The sequence below is a fragment of the Gobio gobio genome (genome assembly GCF_949357685.1).
Source record: "Gobio gobio genome assembly, chromosome: 3".
NCBI lineage: Eukaryota > Metazoa > Chordata > Actinopteri > Cypriniformes > Gobionidae > Gobio > Gobio gobio.
Window position 1 is genome coordinate 66,980,159 of NC_137099.1, and position 21,786 is coordinate 67,001,944.

General features: G+C 43.9%; 1 protein-coding gene across 1 annotated transcript; it reads left to right on the forward strand.

Annotated features, from left to right (window-relative positions):
* The first annotated feature begins 4,144 nt into the window (after positions 1–4,144).
* Positions 4,145–21,422, forward strand: LOC307123815 (uncharacterized protein). Its single transcript, XM_079812533.1, has 4 exons — positions 4,145–4,329; positions 11,773–11,940; positions 12,144–12,729; positions 19,422–21,422. The coding sequence occupies exons 2-4, from the start codon at positions 11,773–11,775 to the stop codon at positions 20,330–20,332; spliced, it is 1,665 nt and encodes a 554-aa protein (XP_079668659.1). The 5' UTR covers positions 4,145–4,329; the 3' UTR covers positions 20,333–21,422.
* Positions 21,423–21,786: the final 364 nt, after the last annotated feature.

A 21,786-nucleotide genomic window follows, 5' to 3' on the forward strand; every position in this document is an offset into this window, starting at 1 on the left:
TTTTTTAAAAACGCCATATTTTTCTTATATTTTACCCTTATTCCACAACGCTGTCTCCACTGTCCTTTGAACGGCTCTTTTGCTTCCTGCTTCTGTGAAGCCCATCCCTCCGAAAAACGCAATGGTCTTAGATTGGTTAGATGGCCAAATGTAGTTTGTAGTTCTGCAACAGCTCTCTCTCTTTCGTAATGACTGTGACGTGGCCTCGCCCACTTTGTTGTGTGTTTGCGGGGGCAGTGTTAATGTTAATAGCAAGGGTTTATGATGTAACCAACCCAGGAAGAAGCTTGTTGTAGTCCAAACCGGACGTTTTTGTAGGCAATAAACTGCCATAACTTTAAAAGACAATATCTCCGTTTGCATTTCAGCAACTAAAGTTAAAAAAGTGAAATCGCATGCAACCACCCCTTTAAACTTGCATTGTGTTCATCATTTGAACAATTTAACTTTTACCATAGAAAACGAGTCGGGTGTTCTAGCTGAGGGTTTTGGCTGCATTTTCACGTTCGCAGCTTCGCGCCACTGGAATTGAAGCTTATTTTTGATTGAGGAAAAAGCCGGCGAGAATTTGCTGTGACTGATGTGTTTAACCGTTTTTAATAGAGTTGCAAAATGAGCTTGATAACATGTGCAGAACGTGCCTTCCTACGTACTTCCGCTCGATTTTCATTTTCCTTCAGTACTCCGTCTGGGACTGCAGTATATTCTTAGGTTTTCTCCAAACAAATTTTAAGCAGTCCAATCAGCGAACAGAGGGAGTGACTGAGAACGATGGCATTGATGTCGTGCGCTAGTTTGAGTTGTAGTTCAGTAATGGCGGTGGAGAAAGATGCGAGTGAAGCCATTCGTTCCGTTGTGGCACCGCTGCCAAATATCCAGAAGTTAAAGCCGGAGCAAAAACAATCTTTGCTGAGTTTTGTTGGTGGCCATGATGTTGTGTCCTGGGAAAAGTTGATTTTCCAGCTCGCTCCGTTAGTGGTGAAGGAGTTGCTGAAGCCCCGGTAATTGTTTCTCGTGGGGTCGGAAGGTATTGTCATCATTTACAGGGGCTAGTCAGTGATTTTATTGCCGTCCACCCACGTAAAAATCCAGGGCCGAATTACAGACTGTATTAGACAAACATCAGGGTCGTGTGGTAATTTAATTGCTATCTGAATCCACATCTCTGAGTTTTCAAGAATATATCTCTTCAAAATTCACTGTTTATATTCTTTCTGACCCCTGCAGCGCACCGTTCAGTTGCGCTTCACTGTAATTTGGATGCATTTCTAGACTTGTATTTCTTTAAATGCTGGGAAGTATTTACAAGAGCAATATATTTCATCCCCGCTCAAAAAATAAAAATAAGAAAAGCCCGTAAACATTTGAATTGGGACGTTATTTACATCAGCATTTATTCTTATCATACCGAGCATATGACATTTTATTCACAGCAATCATGTTACGGACCACGTGAGCAGTGCGTTCCCGATCACAAAACTCTCCCCTCCACTTTGAAAAAATCACAATCCGAATGCACAAGTTTTAGGTTTTATCACTGAGGTAGCGTACACAATCTGCACAGTTATTTTAATGGACTTCCATGTTAGAAACCGAGGCGAACAGCGCATGACATACTGTACGTCACGACCAAATGTTAGCGATTGGTTATGGCAGATCCAGAGTGGCTCTTGGCAGATCCAATAATTTAAACTTCAACAGAGTACCCGCCTTCAAGGAAGTAAACGCTTGTCATTGGAGAGTGGCCAGACTCTCTGAACAAATTAAATGTACGAGAATCTGGTAAGACCAGGCTACTATTACACTGAAAAAAATGATTCGTTGAATTTACACATTTTTTTTATCGTAAGTGGTTGCAATCAATTTATTTTATCTCAATTTAAACAAAAACACATGTAATTCCCATAGAACCAAATCTTTTTTTTTTATTAAAATCAAAAAACTAAATTTAAATTATTTAAACAAGCACAAATTAATTATGCTTAATTTAATCGGGCCATATTCATTTTTTTCAGTGTACAGATAATTTTGACATAATTTCTAGCTTTAGATATAAGTATTACTCTACTTTATAAATTTCTAAATTCAGTGAGCATAATATGACATCTTTTTGTAAATATTTTAAGAATGTAAAAACTATTACTGAAGAGGACTAAGTGATGTGTTTTCTCAATAACTATTACGAAAATTAAGCAAGCTATTGAACGTTTAAAATGTAATATATCACCCGGTAAAAATGGAATTCTATAAGCAGTTTTCTTAGATTCTTGCCCCATTTCTTTTTGAAGTATATTCTGAAAGCTTAAAGTGCTCACAACTTCCTACAACTATGACGCAAGGTATAATTTGTTTGATTCCTACGCCCAAGAAAGAGTTGTTGCTCATTGATAATTGGAGACCCATTAGTCTGTTGAATAATGAATGACTATAAAATCTATTAAAAAAAGGTTCAAATTAGTATTAGATTAGATTATTGACGAAAATCAATCTGGGTTTATGAGAAACAGACATATATTTAATAATATCAGACTCATTTTTGATCTTATAGGTTATGCTGACCTTATAAAAGATGATAGCTTTATCCTTTTTTTTTTTTTTTTTTTCAAAGCCTTAGATTCCTTTTATTTTTTATTGTTTAGAACAATCTGGGTTTGGGCCTTATTTCTGTAATGCCATGAAAACTCTTTATGCAGGCGGAAATAGTTTTGTGAAATTAAATAATGGTACTACACAAAGATTTTATTTAGAAAGAGGAGTTAGGCAAGGGTGCCCAGTTTATTAATGACAAATTGGAATGCAATTTTCTTTTGTTATATGAACAAAAGTAATGTTATATATATATATATATATATATATATATATATATATATATATATATATATATATATATATACTGTAATTATATTTGTTAAGTTTAACATTCATCGGTGTACATTTAGTAATCAGTAATCTTTTTTCTGTGGTATTGAAAGAATTAGAAAATGATATGGTTTCTCTTAAGGACAGTACAAACCAAAAAGCTATTAAAACCATTAATTTATTGAATACATTTAAGATTTTGAGAAACATCAAAGCCTTTTATTGTTTGTTTCGTCTATTATGTTTTTCTTCACTTTCTTGTATTTAATATTTTTGTATCCTTAAACCTGGAATTTTATTTTTATAATTGTATTATTATTATTATTATTTTCTTATTTGATTTGTTCATGTTCTGTAACTGTTGTTCAAGCAATAAAAAATTAAAAAAAGATTTACTGTCTTTAGTTTTTATTGAACTTAAATAAAGCGTTTCCTCGCCGTTTATCCTTAAAAAACAAAATAACCATGGTTTAACTTATAGTAAAAATACCACAGTAGCAGTAACACATAGGCTAATTTGTTTACTACAGCAAACGTGTTAACCATGATACTTAAAAGTAGGCGATATGGCCAAAAAATTATCTAAAATCTTTTCATATCAGTCGATATTGATAATTATCACAATAAATGTCATGTTTCTTTCTTTCAAATTTAAAATCATATTTCTACAAAATCAAGTTGTAGAAACCAGTCTTTTAATTGTGGTTTTAAACTGCTTTTTATTGTCAGAATATGACAAACACTTCACTTTTTGAATTCCTTACACTTTTCCAGTAATTTTTCCTTAACAAAATAAATTTCTTAATAGAAAAAAATGAATGTCTTAGTTTCTGCAAGTGCTAATGGGTGATATTGTTTCTAGTCATGAAACAGGTTTGTGTTGCCTGACTTTGGAATAGGCCTATATCTTTAGCTGCAGTATTAATAATATTACGAATTATAAAGATGTTTTGTCTCTTAGAAATGCACATTTGACAGTGAGTTGACAGTAGCTTGAGTTAGGAGGCAGATGTAAATTTATGTTCATTAACAAAAAACCAATCATCTGTAAAAATTGTAACAACCTAATTTTAAAATGGTTAAATTTAAATGACTGAGTTTTATTAAAATTAACCATTGGTCTTCCATAGTATCATATATTTAGATCATGATAACCACAGTTAAAACACACATATAGCTCTTCTTCAGTAGTTAGTCACAACAGTAAATCCATGGTAAATAGTAGCGCTAGACATTTGTTGTTTTGCGCTGAATGCACGCGCTTCTGGATCTCACGGCGCTGTTTAGTGGTCGCGTGACCGATCAGAGTAAACGGATCTGCTCTAGTGAGCTTGCGCTGCCGTTTGGACTTTGACCCGAGCGGATAAATGAGTAACAATTCGTGCTTTCTTTTATCAACAAATAAAAAAGATAAAACAAAACTTTTATCAATTCACATTCAACTAATTCGTCTTTGGATAATAACTCAAGGTCAGTTTCACTTCTGATTTAACATTCTTCGCTGCTTCCACACATTTTTTTCCTTCTCATGTGGAGTTTGCTTTGCCAGCTGAGCGTCTCGTGTACTTTTGATGTGCAATTTAAAAGTTCACTGGGAAAAAATACTCTGTAGGGTTGTCTACATCTACATTTTCAACAAATAAATCTATGTTTGGTACTTTACTTAATATTTTGAGTAACTTAAACATAATATTGTAGTAAACACGTTTTTTTTTTTTTTTTTTTTTTACAATTAAATGGTTTGTGTATTATCTCGAGTAGCCTATTGTTTACTAGGCGTTTTAGATGTGTGCCTTTTCGACTTTTTAAGTAAAATTTATTTAAAAGACTAAACAAGTGGATTTGGCTGTTGCAAAAACACAAATGTTCATGACAGACGCCATTTTTATGGGTGACAGGACTGAATTTGCACTGCTGACAACCCACGACACTAAAAAAAAGGTAAGAATGACATTAAATATGAACTATTTAATGGTTTGATGCTTTAAATATAGATAAATATGCAATGGTAAAGCTAAATGTTTGTATTATTGACTTACATTTGCCTTGAATTACATGAATTGGCTAGCGATTTCTCTGACTGGCGCTAAAACGAAATTGTTGAATAAAGTAATTATTTTTGTCTGTTTTTGCACACAAAGTGTGTTCTCATCGCTTCATAAAATGAATGTTTAACCACTGGAGTCACATGGACTATTTTAACAATGTCTTTCCTACCTTTAGGGCCTTGAAAGTGTTCATTACATTGCTGTCTATGGAGGGGTCAGAGAGCTCTTGGATTTCATCAGAAATATCTTAATTAGTGTCTGAAGATGAAAGAAGGTTTGGAACGACATGAGGGCAAGGAATTAATAGAATTAACATTTTTGGGTGAACTATGTTACGTCTATGACGTATTGTATGCTGTGTATGTTCCTGTGTGTCCTCTCTGACAGGATTGGCCCAAGGCTTAACGAGTGACCGTCGATGGTTGGACCAGAGATGAGGCCTGGACTATAAATTCCTCCAAGTCTCCCTGGAGGGCGCTCTCACTTTTTGCTCTCGCCTTTTACCTGTTTGCACTCTCTTTGTTACGTGCCATGATTGCTGCTGTGTGTCTCTCTCCTTGATCCTTATTGCTAATGTGTTAGCCTTGGTGTTCAGCTTTAGTGAAAATGCTGTTAAAGTAAGTTACAGAGTGCTGTTAACCATTGTGAGAGCTTTATGTCTTGAACGTCCATGTCCCATGAACTTGTTTGTAAATCATATGTGAAGCTGTAGGGGGTGAGTGCCTTATTTATTTTTGTAGGCCACTTGGCCACCACCCTTTTCTCCTGTTTTGTTGGATAGATAGGGAGGTAGGTTATGTTGTTGTATTTTGGTTTCTTTATTTTTATGCACAGGGAAGTTAGTTCATTAATGGGAAGTTAGAGTGTTGTTTGTTTATTATTTTGGCATTTGCTCACCCCTGATCATTTGCTTCAGTTCTTTTGTTTACGTATTTTGTTTTTGGTTGGTGTTCTCCAATGGCTGCCGCACAAAAGAACTGATCAGAAAGATCTAAGAAACTGAGAAAATAAAATGAGTACTTGAACAGCCATTTTGTGTTGTGTCATTTATGTTGCGGTCCTGACCTAGACCAGGGCCGGAACAACTAACCATTTAAATTGGTGTTCATTTTTTTCAGCTGATATAATAATTATTTCAATTTGATGTTTTAACATTGTTCAAAACACATTTTTAATTAGATGACTGAATTACTGTTCTCAGTGGGTTAAACAGACCAATGTTATACGAATATAAAATACTGTTGCTACCTCTTGTAGTACATAAAGGTTTTTTTTTTTTTTTTTTTTTTTTACTTGAAGCCAGCTTTATGTAAAGGTGAAAAAATAAAGTACTGTGTTTTGCACTGTTGCATTGTAATTTTAAAGTGAATAAATGTTCCCTTTCAGTCGGTCACTACGACGTACGTCGGTAATAACCGACGAATTGGGATCACTTCAGAGAGCCCCTATCAGCTTCGAGAACTTAAGAACAGGCCAATGAACAATTGGCGTGCGAGATTTGCATCTCGCGCTCCGCCCCGCGCCGCGGGCATAAACAGGAAGCGAGAGCATCGCACTGACGTCATTCACTTCGGAGCCTAACCGGCGTTTGAAGTCTACAGACTGCTTCCTGATTATTCAGCGAAGAACTACTACAAGAACACAGAGAAGAGGATCGTGTGTGTTGGTGTGACGGCGCTTTCCAGCGGGACCGCGAACTCAAAGCTGCGAGGAACAACTGCTGTTATCACAGCAAGAGAGCTTGTTGGTATCGGTGGGCGTTCCTTCTGAGTGCAAACACAGGCTGCACTATCCCCTGTGTGTTGCCGCGGTTTCCCTGGGTGCTTCAGCACTCTCTTAAAAGAGCGTTTCCTCACAAAAAGAGCAACACGGGTGTGACACTGCGTCTTTTTCAAGATGTCATTCCACCCGTGCGTTTCTGGATGCGGTCGTTCCCTCTCGCCCGCTGACGGCCACACTCACTGCATCACGTGCCTGGGCTTACAGCACGCTGAGGCAGCGTTTGTGAATAGCTCGTGTTCTCACTGCGGGAACATGACTATTGCGGTGCTTAGGTCAAGACTCGCCTACCTCCGGGAAGGCGGAGTCCCCCTCCCCATACCTCGATCTAGAGCTATCCCTAACCAGGATAGACCTACTTCGACGGATGACCGGGGTGACTTGAGGATTACGTTCAGGACAAACCCGCCTAGTGTTCCTATGCAGGTCCCTGAACCCTCACAAGCACCGCTGCCGGTGGCGCCACCGGAAGAGATCGCTGGTCCCGCCCACGGGCGCCCAGTCATCTCTTTCGGAGCGCCCGCGGACGAGCAGATGTCGATCGCAGCATCGGAGGGGGAGTTCCAGTCCTCGGAGGATGAAGATTCAGCTGTACTGCCTCCCTCTGGGAGAGTGGCAACGGCCGAGTCGGACCCTGAGTTGACGGCTATGCTTTCCCGGGCCGCCGAAAAGGTCGGGCTTGTGTGGAACCCTCCACCACGTCCCGAGCCTTCTAGGTTGGATGATTGGTTTCTGGGGGGGGGTTGCGCTGGTTCTCAGCGTCCCGCCCCAGTGCCATTCTTCCCGGAGGTGCATGAGGAGCTTTCCAGGTCGTGGACGACACCCTTCAGTGCCAGAAACAGACCTGGAGGCTCCTCCCTCCTCACTACCCTTGACGGTGGACAGGCCAAGGGTTACGAGAGGATCCCGCCAGAGAACGCGCCGTCGCGATGCAGCTGCGTCCGGCGACCGCCTCCGAGTGGCGTGGTGATCCTCGTCTCCCGTCCAAAGCCTGTAGGTTTTCGTCCAGTCTAACTGCGAAGGCCTACAGGTCCTGCGGACAGGCCGCGTCTGCCTTGCATGCCATGGCGTTGCTTCAGGTGCACCAAGTCCAAGCACTCATGGACATGCACGAGGGTAGGTCTGACCCAGAGCTCCTCCGGGAGCTCCGGGCGGCGACGGACCTCGCCCTCCGGGCGACGAAAGTTACCGCCCGTTCCGTGGGTCAGGCGATGTCCACCTTAGTGGTCCAGGAACGGCATCTCTGGCTCAACCTGGCCGACATGAGGGAGACTGACAAGAACCGGTTCCTGGACTCCCCCATATCGTCGGCCGGGTTGTTCGGCGACGCGGTCGAGAATTTCGCCCAGCAATTCTCGGCCGCCCAGAAGCAGACGGAGGCCATCAAACACATCCTGCACCGGCGGCCCGCTGCTGCCTCCACCCAGCCGCCGGCTGCAGCACCTCCGCCTGCCCGTCGCCGAGGATGTCCTCCTGCGGCCGCCCCCGCTCCCGCCCCAGCCCAGCAGCAGCCTTCCACCGGCCGTGGGCGTGGAGCCGGTCGCGGGAAGAACGTCCAGCCCGCTCAGGCCGCTGCCAAGCCAGGTGGCAAGCGCCGTCGGAAGAGACCCTGAGACGGGCCGCCCAGAGATGGAGGAAACTGCTCTTCAGGAGATGGCTGCAGCACCACTCCTTCCCCCGGTGGAGGGCCAGGGGAACCCCATTTTTCTTTCTGTTCCGCCACTGGCCCCAGTGCCAGTGGCACCCAAATTCTCAATAAAAGAGCAGTTTCTAACATCTCTGGGTGCCAAGAGAGCGCGTCTGGCGGTATGCGACGCTACCATGCCTCGTACCCCTCAGACACCTCTCTCCTCGCCAACAGGGGGCGTCGGTTGTGCGGACGCACACAAAGTGCCTCCCCACGCTCGCCCGTCCCCTCAGCGGATGCAGGTCGTGTGTCAGACCCAGACCCCTGCACGGACCACTCCCATGTCGTCCTGGGGCCCCTGCGTTCCGCTGCGCTGCCCCGCTCCGGGTACGTCTGTGGTGCCGATGATCCCGCTTGCTCGGTCTCTGGGGGCCTGGCTAGCGCTCCCCAGCCCGTCTCGCTGGATCATCCGCACCATCAGACTCGGCTATGCGATTCAGTTCGCCCGGCGTCCCCCGAAGTTCAGGGGTGTCCACTTCACTTCTATACCGAAGGAAGGCGCCCCCGTGCTTCAGGCGGAGATCGCTGTCCTATTGGCGATGGACGCGATAGAGCCGGTCCCTCCAGCCGATATGAAGTCCGGGTTCTACAGCCCGTACTTCATTGTACCCAAGAAAGGTGGCGGGTTACGACCGATCCTGGACCTGCGTTACCTGAACCGCTCCCTCCACAGGATGCCGTTCCGAATGTTAACCCAGAAACGCATCTTCAGATGCATCCGTCCCCAGGATTGGTTTGCAGCGATCGACCTGAAGGACGCGTACTTTCATGTCTCGATTCTCCCTCGACACAGACCGTTTCTACGCTTTGCTTTCGATGGACGGGCATACCAGTACAAAGTCCTACCCTTCGGGTTGTCCCTGTCGCCCCGTGTCTTCACGAAAGTCGCAGAGGCGGCCATTGCTCCCATGAGAGAGCGTGGTGTTCGCATCCTCAACTATCTCGACGACTGGCTGATTCTTGCCCAGTCGCGGGAGCAGTTGTGCGAACACAGGGACATGGTGCTCCGGCACCTCAGCCAGTTGGGTCTTCGGGTCAACTGGGAGAAGAGCAAACTCTGTCCCGTACAGAGGATCTCTTTTCTCGGGATGGAGATCGACTCGGTCGCCATGACTGCGCGCCTCACAGAGGAGCGCGTCCAGTCGGTGCTGAGCTGCTTGAGTACGCTCAAACGCAGTACAGCGGTTCCACTGAAACATTTTCAGAGGCTCCTGGGGCATATGGCAGCAGCAGCCGCAGTAACGCCGCTAGGGCTGCTCCATATGAGACCGCTTCAGCACTGGCTACATCTCGGGACTCGGTCGACGAGCTGTCGCGGTTGCCAGTGCTTCCCGGAGAGTGGCGACTCCACCCCCAGGTGGTCCAGCTGATTTGGAGTCGCTTTGGGGCCGCACAGATCGATCTGTTTGCCGCCCACGACACGACCCACTGCCAGTTGTTCTATTCCCTGTCCGAGGGGACCCTCGGCACGGATGCACTGGCACACAGCTGGCCCCGGGCTCTGCGCAAATATGCGTTTCCCCCAGTGAGCCTTCTTGCACAGACTCTGTGCAAGGTCAGGGAGGACGAGGAGCAACTCCTCTTGGTAGCTCTGTACTGGCCCAACAGGACGTGGTTCCCAGAACTAGTGCTCCTCGCGACAGCACCTCCTTGGCCCATTCCTCTGAGGCAGGACCTTCTGTCTCAGAGACGGGGCACCCTTTGGCACCCGCGTCCAGACCTCTGGAAACTCCATGTCTGGTCCCTGGACGGGACGCGGAGGTTCTAGGTGACCTACCGCAAGCGGTAGTCGACACCATTGCTTCCGCCAGAGCCCCCTCTACAAGACGGCTATATGCGTTGAAGTGGAACCTGTTCGTCGACTGGTGCTCTTCTCGCCGAGAAGACCCCCGGAAATGTTCGATCGGATCTGTGCTATCTTTTCTTCAAGACGGGTTGGAGAGAAGGCTGTCTCCCTCCACCCTCAAGGTATATGTTGCCGCCATCGCCGCAAGCCATGACCTCATTAATGGTGAGTCCTTAGGCAAGCATGATCTGATCGTCAGGTTCCTAAGGGGAGCGAGGAGACTAAATCCTCCTCGCCCTTCTTCTATACCCTCTTGGGACTTGACTCTGGTGCTGACCGCACTGCAGAGGGCGCCCTTCGAGCCTTTACAGTCAGTAGAGCTTAAGATCTTGTCTCTAAAGACAATACTCCTGATTGCATTGGCCTCAGTTAAGAGGGTAGGGGACCTGCAGGCATTTTCGGTCGACGAATCGTGCCTGGAATTCGGGCCGGGTGATTCTCAGGTGACCCTGAGACCCCGGCCTGGATATGTGCCCAAGGTTCCCACTACTCCCTTCCGGGACCAAGTGGTGAGCCTGCAAGCGCTGCCTTCGGAGGAGGCAGACCCAGCCCTAGCTTTGCTCTGTCCCGTCCGTGCTCTCCGGACTTACGTGGACAGAACGCAAAGCTTCAGGACCTCAGAGCAGCTCTTCGTCTGTTACGGAGGACAGCAGAAGGGAAAGGCTGTCTCCAAGCAGAGGATGGCCCACTGGATAGTGGATGCCATCGTCTTGGCGTATGAATCCCAAGACGTGCCCTGCCCGCTCGGGGTTAGAGCTCACTCCACCAGGGGTGTAGCCTCTTCCTGGCTCTTCTACAGTTACATTGTGTGCTAAGACCAACTGAAAATGAAAAGTTGCGATTTTCTACACCTATATGGTTAGGAACTACTTTCTCATTCCTGCGTAATAGTCGCGGATCTTCGCGGCCGTACCGTGATTCAAAAACGGTAAAACTAAACTATTTAACTCTAGGGGACTTGTAAAATGAGCCTATTTTCAAAAAAAGTGGAGTGGTTCCTTTAAGAGTCCAAGTTGAAAACATGCAAAGTCTAACAGGATAAACACAAATAAAATTAGTTTAAAATACTCAAAAAGCTGATGCAAATAGTTGCTTCGATTTTATTGAGTAAAATGGGCACAGTATTTTTCGCAGTTTATTTCTGCTGTGTGATTTGGTGTTAGAGTAATCTAAATCGAGTAAAAATGTTTTATCGCGATTCGATATGATATCATTTATCGGCCCAGCCCTACTTAAAAGTTATATAATTTTCAATGCTGGACACTTTTAAAAGATGCTTAGAAATGAGTTCAAGTTTAATTTTTAACTCTGAAATATGAGTTTATTAATTCCAGCAGCTACATTTAAGTGTTAAATATACATTGGATAAGCAATAATAAAAGTACACAAACTAGTCTTAACACATTTATCTCTGAAGTTAATTTCTTTATTGACAGATTATTTCTGTGTAACATATCTGTTGTTCATCATATGTAAACAATTATTTTGAGTTATTTCAAGATAGGTCCATTATAAATGTGTCTTTATAGTAATGTTGATGTGCTTGTCTTCAGATGTTGACCATGAAAGCGCAGATGGATGTGATCTGCTGTAAATCAGTAGGAACTGATCTGTCCATGCTGGATATTGAGGATTTCATCAGTGAAATCTGTCAGCTGAAGAAAGAGGTGGCGTCACTGGAGGCAAAGCTGAGAGAAAGAGGAGACAAACCCAACAGAGAGGTTTGAGCGGCTCATCATTTCATCCTTCAGCTCAATCAAACCAAAGTTTTGTTAGCTTCTCACTTCTTATGCACATCTCAAATTAAGCCAGCAGCAAAATATGCCATCAAATCCCCAATAGCCTCTAGAGATAACAGCTGAGTAATGAGGCTAATATCAACAGTTTGTTCTTTATTTGTGTTTATCTGTGATGTGTTTGTCAGGATCCGGAGAAGGTTTCAGTGTGTGTGACTGATGGGACAGAAGCTCAGGATTCAGTCTGGAAATCCAGAGACACACAGGACTCAAAGCTCAGCCTCACTTTACTGTGTTATACTGACGCTCAGGATCATGGATCCGCTGATCAAGCCTCTGACTGTAACGCTGGAGAACAGCAGATGCCACTGAATATGTGCTCCGTCAAACTGGAGGACTGCAGCAAAGAGGAGGATGGGAACGATGGGACAGAAGCTCAGGATCATGGATCCGCTGATCAAGCCTCTGACTGTAACGCTGGAGAACAGCAGATGCCACTGAATATGTGCTCCGTCAAACTGGAGGACTGCAGCAAAGAGGAGGATGGGAACGATGGGACAGAAGCTCATGATCATGGATCCGCTGATCAAACCTCTGACTGTAACGCTGGAGAACAGCAGATGCTGCAGACGCCACTGAAGATGTGCTCCGTCAAACTGGAGGACTGCAGGAACCTGATAGAGAGCAGAGGAGACGAAACCACTGCAGACAAACAACAACACAGCCATGAGGAGGAGGATGGGAATGTGGATGATGAGGTCTTCATTCCTGCAGGTGTGTTTTTTTCATGATCTTTTGTTGTTTCTCATGACTCTTGAACGTTATTCATTGGTCATTCGGCAGAGACTCTGTAGGATCAGGTTCATATTGGCTGTTGGGGAAATTATAGTTAGGGCTGAACACTGTATTCTGACACCTTTCTATCAGAACCAGCATTAACTTCTTGAGCAATTTGAGCTCCAGTAGCTCGTCTGTTTGATCGGACAACACAGGCCAGCCTTCGCTTCCCACGTGCATCAATGAGCCATGACCCTGTCACCGGTTCACCACTGTTCCTTCCTTTAAGCACAAGTTGAGTTTACAACAAAAACAGTGCACATGCAATAACTGAAAACAAATGTAGATTTCATGTGGTGTTTTTTGCTCATAACTCTGACAATTGCACAGATCATAGATCATAGCATATCACCATTTACAGCAGATTCTTATGATTTAAAAAGCAACATAATCCAGTTGCCGCGTGTCTCGCTCTCGCCTCAGAGAGACATCTCACCTGTGATGTTCTTGCAATCAGACCTGCACCCTCCGCTCGACGCAGAGGGCCTGGTCTCATTCGGTGGGTCTGATGACGACACACAAAAGCATCAACATGATGATGAACAACGAGGTTACGAGCTCCAATTCGCTCACAAACCACCCCGTTTCTCGTGCATAATACACACTTCGGTGGAGAGCAACGTGTCTCACGTCCTCAAAACCAATGTCAGGCTTTTACAGGCCGCTACTTCCTCATTCCCAAAAAAGATGGCGGCCTCAGGCCCATTCTAGACCTCAGACATCTGAACAGGGTCCTTATCAAATGCTGAGACAGATCATCACGCAGGTTCGCCCGATGGACTGGTTTTTCTCAGTAAGATGCTTACTTTCATATCCAAGTTATTCCCCGTCACAGACAGTTCTTGAGATTTGCGTTCGACGGGAAGGTCTACCAGTATACAGTCCTATCATTCAGTCTGTCCCTGGCCCCCCGCACTTTCACAAAGTGCATAGATGCAGCCATCTCCTCTTTAAGACAAATGGGAATGCACATTTTGAACTACCTTGATGACTGGCTCATTCTGGCCTGGTCAGAGGCGGAATTAGAATCTCACAAATCTGTGCTACTCAGCCATCTAGAATGCCTGGGTCTCAGAATAAATACAGCCAAGAGCTTGTTGCTTCCCAGGCAGGGAATCTCATTCCTGGGGGCGATTTTAGACTCAACCCAAATGAGGGTGAGACTGTCGAACGAGTGTACTCAGACTATCCAGCAGCTCGCACTCTCATTCAAAACGGGAACCAACAGACCCCTGAGAACCTTTCAGAGAATGCTAGGCCTTATGGCATCAGCTTCTCCAGTACTTCCCCTGGGTATGCCGCACATGCTGCAGTACTGGCTGAAACCACTGCAGTACTGGCTGAAACCACAGGTTCCTCCCCAAGCTTGGCGTTCAGGCCAACTTCGGATCAATGTGGGTCATGGTTGTGTCAAAGCCCTGGCCCCTTGGTCAAAACCCCGCCTCTACGAGTCAGGGGTGAACTTGGGGACAGTTTCGAGACGAATGGTGGTCACTACAGAAGACATCTGTCATTGCCCAATATATTTCTCAAAGAGCAAGGATGCGCTGGCCTACGAATGGCCCAGCCACCTGCTTTATGCTTTTCCTCCAGTCCCGCTCCTTCCCCAAGTCTTGAAAAGGGAATCAGGGAGGGCGAGCACACAGTCCTGTTAGTGGCCCCACTCTGGCGGACCCATCATTGGTTTCCCGAGTTGATTCAGCTGCTATCAGCAGCCCCATGGCCAATTCCCCTGAGGAAGGACCTCCTTTCTCAGGCGAATGGGACAATCTGGCACCCCCATCCCAAACTGTGGGCGTTACATGTGTGGCCCCTCAAAGGGAGCTCAGGGAATTCCCAGCAAGTGTCCTGAGCACTATCAGTGAGGTTAGAGCTCCATCCACTAGGCGTCTCTATACCCTCAAGTGTTCAGTGTTCTCTGGATGGTCTTCAACCAGAAACCAGGACCCATTATCATGCCATCTATCACAGATACTCATTTTTTCTGCAAGAGATGTTGGATGCAGGACGTACTCCATCCACACTCATAGTCTACGTGGCAGCTATCGGCGCGTGGAAAGGGGACTGGCCAGTCAGTGGGCAGGAATGACATGATTGTCCATTTCCTAAAGGGAGCCAGAAGGCTTAACCCCCCTATGCCCCCTACGGTGCCTTCCTGGGACCTTTCCCTGGTCTTACGAGCACTGAAAGAGCCTCCATTTAAACCGTTACAGACGGCCGAATTAAAGCCACTCACACGAAAAACTGCCCTGCTGTTAGCACTGGCATCAGTTAAGGGTGTTGGTGACATACAAGCGCTCTCCGTGAGCACTTCCTGTCTGGAGTTTGGCCCAGATGACTCTAAGGTCATCCACAAACCAAGACATGGCTATGTGCCCAAAATGCTTTCAACATCGTTTGAAGAAGAGGTGGTCACCCTCTCTGAACCCCCCCCCCCCCCCCCCTTCAGAGGGCGAGAGACAGTTAATCTGCTCTGCCCAGTGAGGGCACTTAGAGCATACGTTGAACGGTCCTCCCACTTTAGACAGTCGGAGCAGCTCTTTGTAAGCTTTGGTGGCTGAATTCCGGTCACCAAGCAAAGTCTATCCAGATGGCTGGTCGATGCTATCACATTAGCCTATGATTCTATGGGCCTACAATGTCCCATCGGTGTCAAGGCTCACTCCACTAGAGGCATGGCCTCTTCCTGGGCGTAGTCTAGTGGAGTTTCCATTGGTGATATCTGTAGAGCGGCAGGCTGGTCCTCACCATCTACAGCCGCGTTTCCACCGAAATTACCCGGAACTATTTGTACCAGGAACTTTTTTCCCAGGAACTTTTTCTCCCCCAGACCTGCTACAATCTGCGTTTCCACCGCGGTCTAAAGTACCGGGGAGATTAGGCAAATTAGTCCGGTGACGTGGGAATGCGCGCGACTGCTTCTCCCAGTTACCGACGGACAGTAATCACTTTTGCGCGATACTGTCTGCAACAATAACAAGTGTAGGTGATGCAAGCAGCGCTGCTTTTGCTGATTATGTACACACATTACCAACACTGTTTATTTAAACGTGCACTTTCACCTGGTTTGACCATTTTAATGCAAAATGGGATGATGGGCAATCTAGAATCTGAATGTGTTGTAATAGCTCAATTCCAAAACAAAACATTTTCTATAAAAGGATAATGAGGTTTCAGTCATGACAGATGTGTGAAAAGTTAATTGAATGAAAACAATAGACTGAATTAAGCAGTTGAAAGATTAGGTACTAGACTGCAAGTATTTTATTTTTTATCACAATAACATCTCTTAACATTCACAAAAAAAAAATTCACATGACTAGTATTACAATATGCTTCATTAAATGCATAATTTTAGAGACTTCTTCCTCAAATTTGAAATGAAGCAGGACCACACTTATGGCTTCACTTAAGTTGTGGTTATAAGTTATTATACTACATTCACATATACATTTAAAAATATAATATTTGGGTTTTCTAGATATGTTTATGTGCATATTCAGAAAGACTTGCGAGCAGCAGCCCTTTTATTTGCTTCCTACACTATATGAATACAATTAGAATGTGGTTATATAGTTAGAATGTGGAAATTAAAGACACAGTGACATTTTACACATTTTACTTTATTTTAGACAGATTAGTTCTTACAAAATTAAAATAAAAGTGTGCAAAGACAAATAAATTACTAGAACAATAAAATGAAAATATAAAATGTGAAAACAACAATATAAAAAAAAGTGTATTTTTCAGTAACCTTTCCAAGAGCTGTGCCAACACGTACAATATATAAAGTACAAGTGTGGTAGAGCAAATGCTTCATTCAAGCGGCTGGTCATTGTGGCTACTTCTTGAACGACTGGACAAACTGTCCAAGAACAGACAGAAACCCGGTCTGAAAGTCCCTCTGCTGCCGTCTGCTTTCTTCCGCTTCTGACTGGTGGAATGCCAGCTCTTGCCTCCTCATCTCTCCTCGGCCTGGCTCTCCAGTAACAGCTGCATATATTGGTCAGGCTGTTCTTGTCCATGCTGCAGGACGGCCCGGTTAGCGTCCGATCCATGTCCCTCAGTGCATCAAAAAAGTCACAGTCCCTTTTCCTTTTCTCTAAGTAGAAAAATTGCACAGAAACACATGGAAATTAGTACACAAGGCAACCATGAAACAATAGAAACCATCAATTAATTATTTAAAGTGTTTTCACTACAAATAATGAACAATTGTTTGCCCAGCTTGAACAATGCCCAGTGTGCAAATTTTATCATGGGCAATTTAAGTTTACAATTAAAAACAACAAAACCATTAAGGATTACACATCAGTTTTTAAATATATACACATTTTTTGTCAGCTTTATAACGTACTGGTGACCGCGGGGAAAAACACGCTGGTCTCCGTTGCCTGCGATTCATCAGGGCCACTCGTTACGTCTGGAAAAGCACGTTGAAAAAAGTTACTGCAACGCGTTTAAACACTGCAACGAGTTTAATAGATGATACCAAGATGATATATTTACCTTCAACCCACTCGGATTCCTGGATGGTTTCCAACAGCGCACTAGCCGAGTCTTTCGTTACCGCTGCCCTAGAAAAGGACGGTCTGTGTCCCAGCAACGCGTCCAGGCGGTCATACCACTTGTTGATACGCCGGTCGGAACCGCTCCGGTTGTTATGATCCTTTAATTTCTTGTAATCTTGTCTTAATTTCTGCAACTTCTCTCTGCACTGTTTTCCAGTGTGACTGGAACCGAGCCGATATCTTCAGGTATACCTTTTCATTACGGGTCGCCGTTTCCAGTTCCCGCTGGATGTCCTCCTCCGCATATATGCTCAATAAACCCTGAACCTCGTCGTCGGTCCATCGGTCTAATTTTTTGTTGAACTCCATTGTTGCAAAAAAAAAATATTTACTGAACGCAAAACCCACGGAACCCACCTCGCAAAAGACTTGTAAATATGGCGGTGGAAAAAAAAATAGCTGCGAGAGCTCAACCAATCAGCATGTTCAGCGCCCAAGTCCCACCCCCGAAAGTTCGCGAACTTTTGAAAAGTCCCACCTCGCAAGCAGGGCCGTTTGGAGGGGGAAATATTTACCCGGAACTTCATTTAGACCCTGGTTCCTGCGGTCGAAACACACCGAGTTCCCCCCCAAAGTTCCTGGTTCCGGGGTAAAGTTCCTGCGGTGGAAACGCGGCTTACTTTTACCAGATTCTACAGCCTGGAGGTCCCTGCGCTGCGGGCACAAATCCTTGTTTTATAATAAGAGTTAGGCGGCCTCGGTGAGCCCGCCCCCTTATGAGTGGCACTTGGAGCCTTTGTTCCTTAATGCTCCAGTGTTAACATAAATTCCTTCTTGTGTATAACTGGCCTCTATGAGCCCAGTTTGCATGGGGATATATCAAGATGTGTCAATAACTCTTGTTTGGGGCCCTTTAAGTTAGTGCTCCAGCGTGAGGGAGTACATATCGTTGCGCTTATCATAGCACGGCAGGATTGTATAAGTTCCCCTAGCGTCTTCGACGCAGTATGACTGACCGTTCGAACGGGAACGTACTCGGTTACCATTGTAACCTCGGTTCCCTGAGATAAGGGAAGGAGTACTGTGTAGAAGGCCGTGCTATGATGCTAACGTCTGGCGATCGTCGCTTCAGTCGATTAAACTGAATTATATGGCAGATCGTGCATCTTTTAAAGGCAGATGCCTTCGCTGGTTCATGCAGTTCCCACTGGCCAGCCAATAGCGTGCGAGAGTGCTCTACATTGTTATGGCTGTGCAGTAGCACTGCGTGATTTGAATGAAAGGCTTCAGTATCTTGAGAAAAAGGAGTTTTCCAACATAGTACTTGTTCCCTTATCTCAGGGAAACAAGGTTACATTGGTAACCGAGTACGTTTTCCAATGTGGAATAACACAAAATAGGTATTATTTCAAAGCTTAGAAACTCTGCTTTTCATGCATCTAACCATTTTGATCAACTCTTAAGGAGTGCTTAGTAGTCCCTATAAACCGGAGTGTGCCAGCGCCACCTAGCAACGAAAACATTAATAATCATATTTTTCCAAACTACTGCCTTGAATAGGTGTCATTTGAAAGCTTTGAGTCTGAACTTTACAATGCATGTAGCCAATTCGATTAACCCCTCCAGATGCGATTAACTCCTTTGATCCAGATGCAGCTCACATGTTGGAGAACTTCATCAAAAAATAATTTTCCTCCTATCTTATTGTCTTCCTGAATTAGTGCATGTCAAATAAGAAAAATATGTAAAATTATAATAGAAAATGTAATATATTTGTTTGTTTTTTATCAGCAGTTTCTCAGGATGAGAACTTCCAATTGTAATATAATTTATATTTAATTTTTTTTTAAAGTGTACTATCAAAAGATACATACCTTTTGACTCTCCTTGCTATAGTTTTGGAGTTATGAGATTTTACTTTTGTGTGTGTCACTCCGGAAAAAAATGCCTTCAGGTCTTTAAAGGAGATTTTCTCAATATTTAAATTTTTTGCACCGCAGATTCTAGATTTTTCATATGGTTATATCTCAGCAAAAATGTATGTTATTGCTGAACGATTCACTGTATTTAAATACATTTTAAAGTAAAACTAATTTATTTCCATTTTGTTCCTTTCAGGTGAGAATAGTGATCCCTCTTCTGATGGAGATGGAGAAACGACCCTAACATCAAAAGATCAGCCGACGGATAAGAGATTTTCCTGCATCACCTGCGGGAACATATTGAGCTCACAGGGTCATTTAATGATACAAGAGCGAAAACACACAGAACAGGAGGATTTTTTCTCCCCTCCTTCTAATATGAGCGTTCACATGAAGACACACACAGGCGAAAAGTCTTTCCACTGCGGCGAATGTGACAAGTATTTCAGCACCAAAGGGAATCTTGTTGCTCATAAGCGAATCCACACGGGTGAAAGGCCGTTCAAGTGCCCTCACTGCGAGAGAACATTCAGGTACAGATCCGATCTGAAGAAACATGTGCGTGTTCACACCAATGAGAGGCCGTACCAGTGCAGCGAATGTGAGAAAACCTTTACAAACTCAAGTGCTCTAAAGTCACATCAAATAATACACTCTGAGGAGAAACCATATCAGTGCAAACACTGTGATAAACGATTCCGTCAAAAATGTAATTGGGCTAGTCATGAGAGGACACACACTGGAGAGAAACCGTACCTTTGCTCCATCTGCGGGAAGAGCTTTTATAATCCGACTCGATTTGGACTTCATCAGAGAGTTCACACTGGAGAAAGACCGTATCACTGTAGCGTTTGTGGGAAGAGTTTCAAGCAACACACTAAATTGGCCATGCACCAGAGGATTCATACAGGAGAAAGACCATACAAGTGTTCTCAGTGTGACAAGACATTTGTTCGATCAGACGGTCTGAAGATCCATGTGCGAGTTCATACAGGAGAGAAACCTTACCGCTGCTCCATCTGCGGCGAGAGATTCGCTTATTTTGGTAGTTTTCAGACCCACAAGAAGAAACACGCTAAAGAACAAACTGCTCCAGAATCATCATAATGTGTTTTCATCAGTAAATCTTGATAAAGGAATCATTGAGCTCATCCTGAAACTGTACATTGAGCTTGTAGTAAAGTTAGTTTGGGAAGAAGGAGGCGGGAACCGGCGAACGTTCAACAGGCTTTACTCAAATAATACACACAAAATGAAAGTAAAAGCGGCAGCCCCTCATGGACGACTGCCGCGCACACACATAACGAAAGTAAACAAAACACAATTTAAAATCCAGGTCTGGTCCTCTCTCGTCCTTCACTGTCGTCGCTCCTCCTTTATACTCCCGTCACTCCTCCGCTCTCACGGTCCCTCAGCCTCGCTGCTCGCCACAGCGCTCTTAACCGTAATTAAAGGGTTAGTTCACCCAAAAATGAAAATTCTGTCATTAATTCCTCACCCTCATGTCGTTGGACACCCGTAAGACCTCCGTTCATATTCGGAACACAAATGAAGATATTTTAGTTGAAAGCTGATGGCTGAGAAAGGCTTCACACAGGCCTCCATTGGCATTCAGTACATTGACACTTCCAAGATCCATGAAAGGCACTTAAAACGTCGTTACAAAGTCCATCTCACCACAGTGACTCTACAATAATTTTACGATGCGACGACAATAGTTTTTGTGCGCAAAAAAAAATCAAAATAACACCTTTAACCAACTTGTTCTCGACTTCCGTGTGTGCCTCCACGACGCATGCGTGAGAATATGACGTAGATAAATAAGATTTAATAAGAAAGTGTGGTTTTCCTTTCACTGTTTTTAATTTGACATGTCATCTGTGTTCTTCCAGAGCGCCATGATACACTGTAAAAACTAATTAGTTCAGTTTACTTAATTAAATTGTGCAAACTTGTTGCCTTAATTCAATTAAGTAAGCATTACTTAATTGCATTAAGTTGTTCTTACTTAAACCGTTTAAGTTTTGTCAACTGAATTCTATCTGGGATCTGAGGAAGTGTACTCCCAGAGTGCATTGTGGCATGAATAAATTAATTGCTTCGTTTTACTATTTTTGCCTTTATTTTACTATTTGTCTTTTGTCAGTATAACCCCAATAATGACAGCAAGTAAAATAGTAAAGGTTGTATTAATAATAAATAAAATAAATAAATAAATAAAAAATCCTTGTTACCATTGTTGTGTTTTGCATGCTGAATGTTGAAGTGTGTGTGTGACACACTCGAGCATGGTCAAATGATATTGTGACAAACATAGAGGGATTATATCAACTCAATAAAAGGTTATGCCATAAATATTGGCAAAAAAAATGTTAAAAGGTCATTATTTGACATGAAAAATAGTTATGTTCTATATCATTAATGGACAAATATTACACACACACATATATATATATATATATATATATATATACACATTTTAATAGACATACACATAGTTAATTACTATAATATGAATGAAGTTCCAAGTGTCCAACCAAAGGGAACACTAATCACAATTA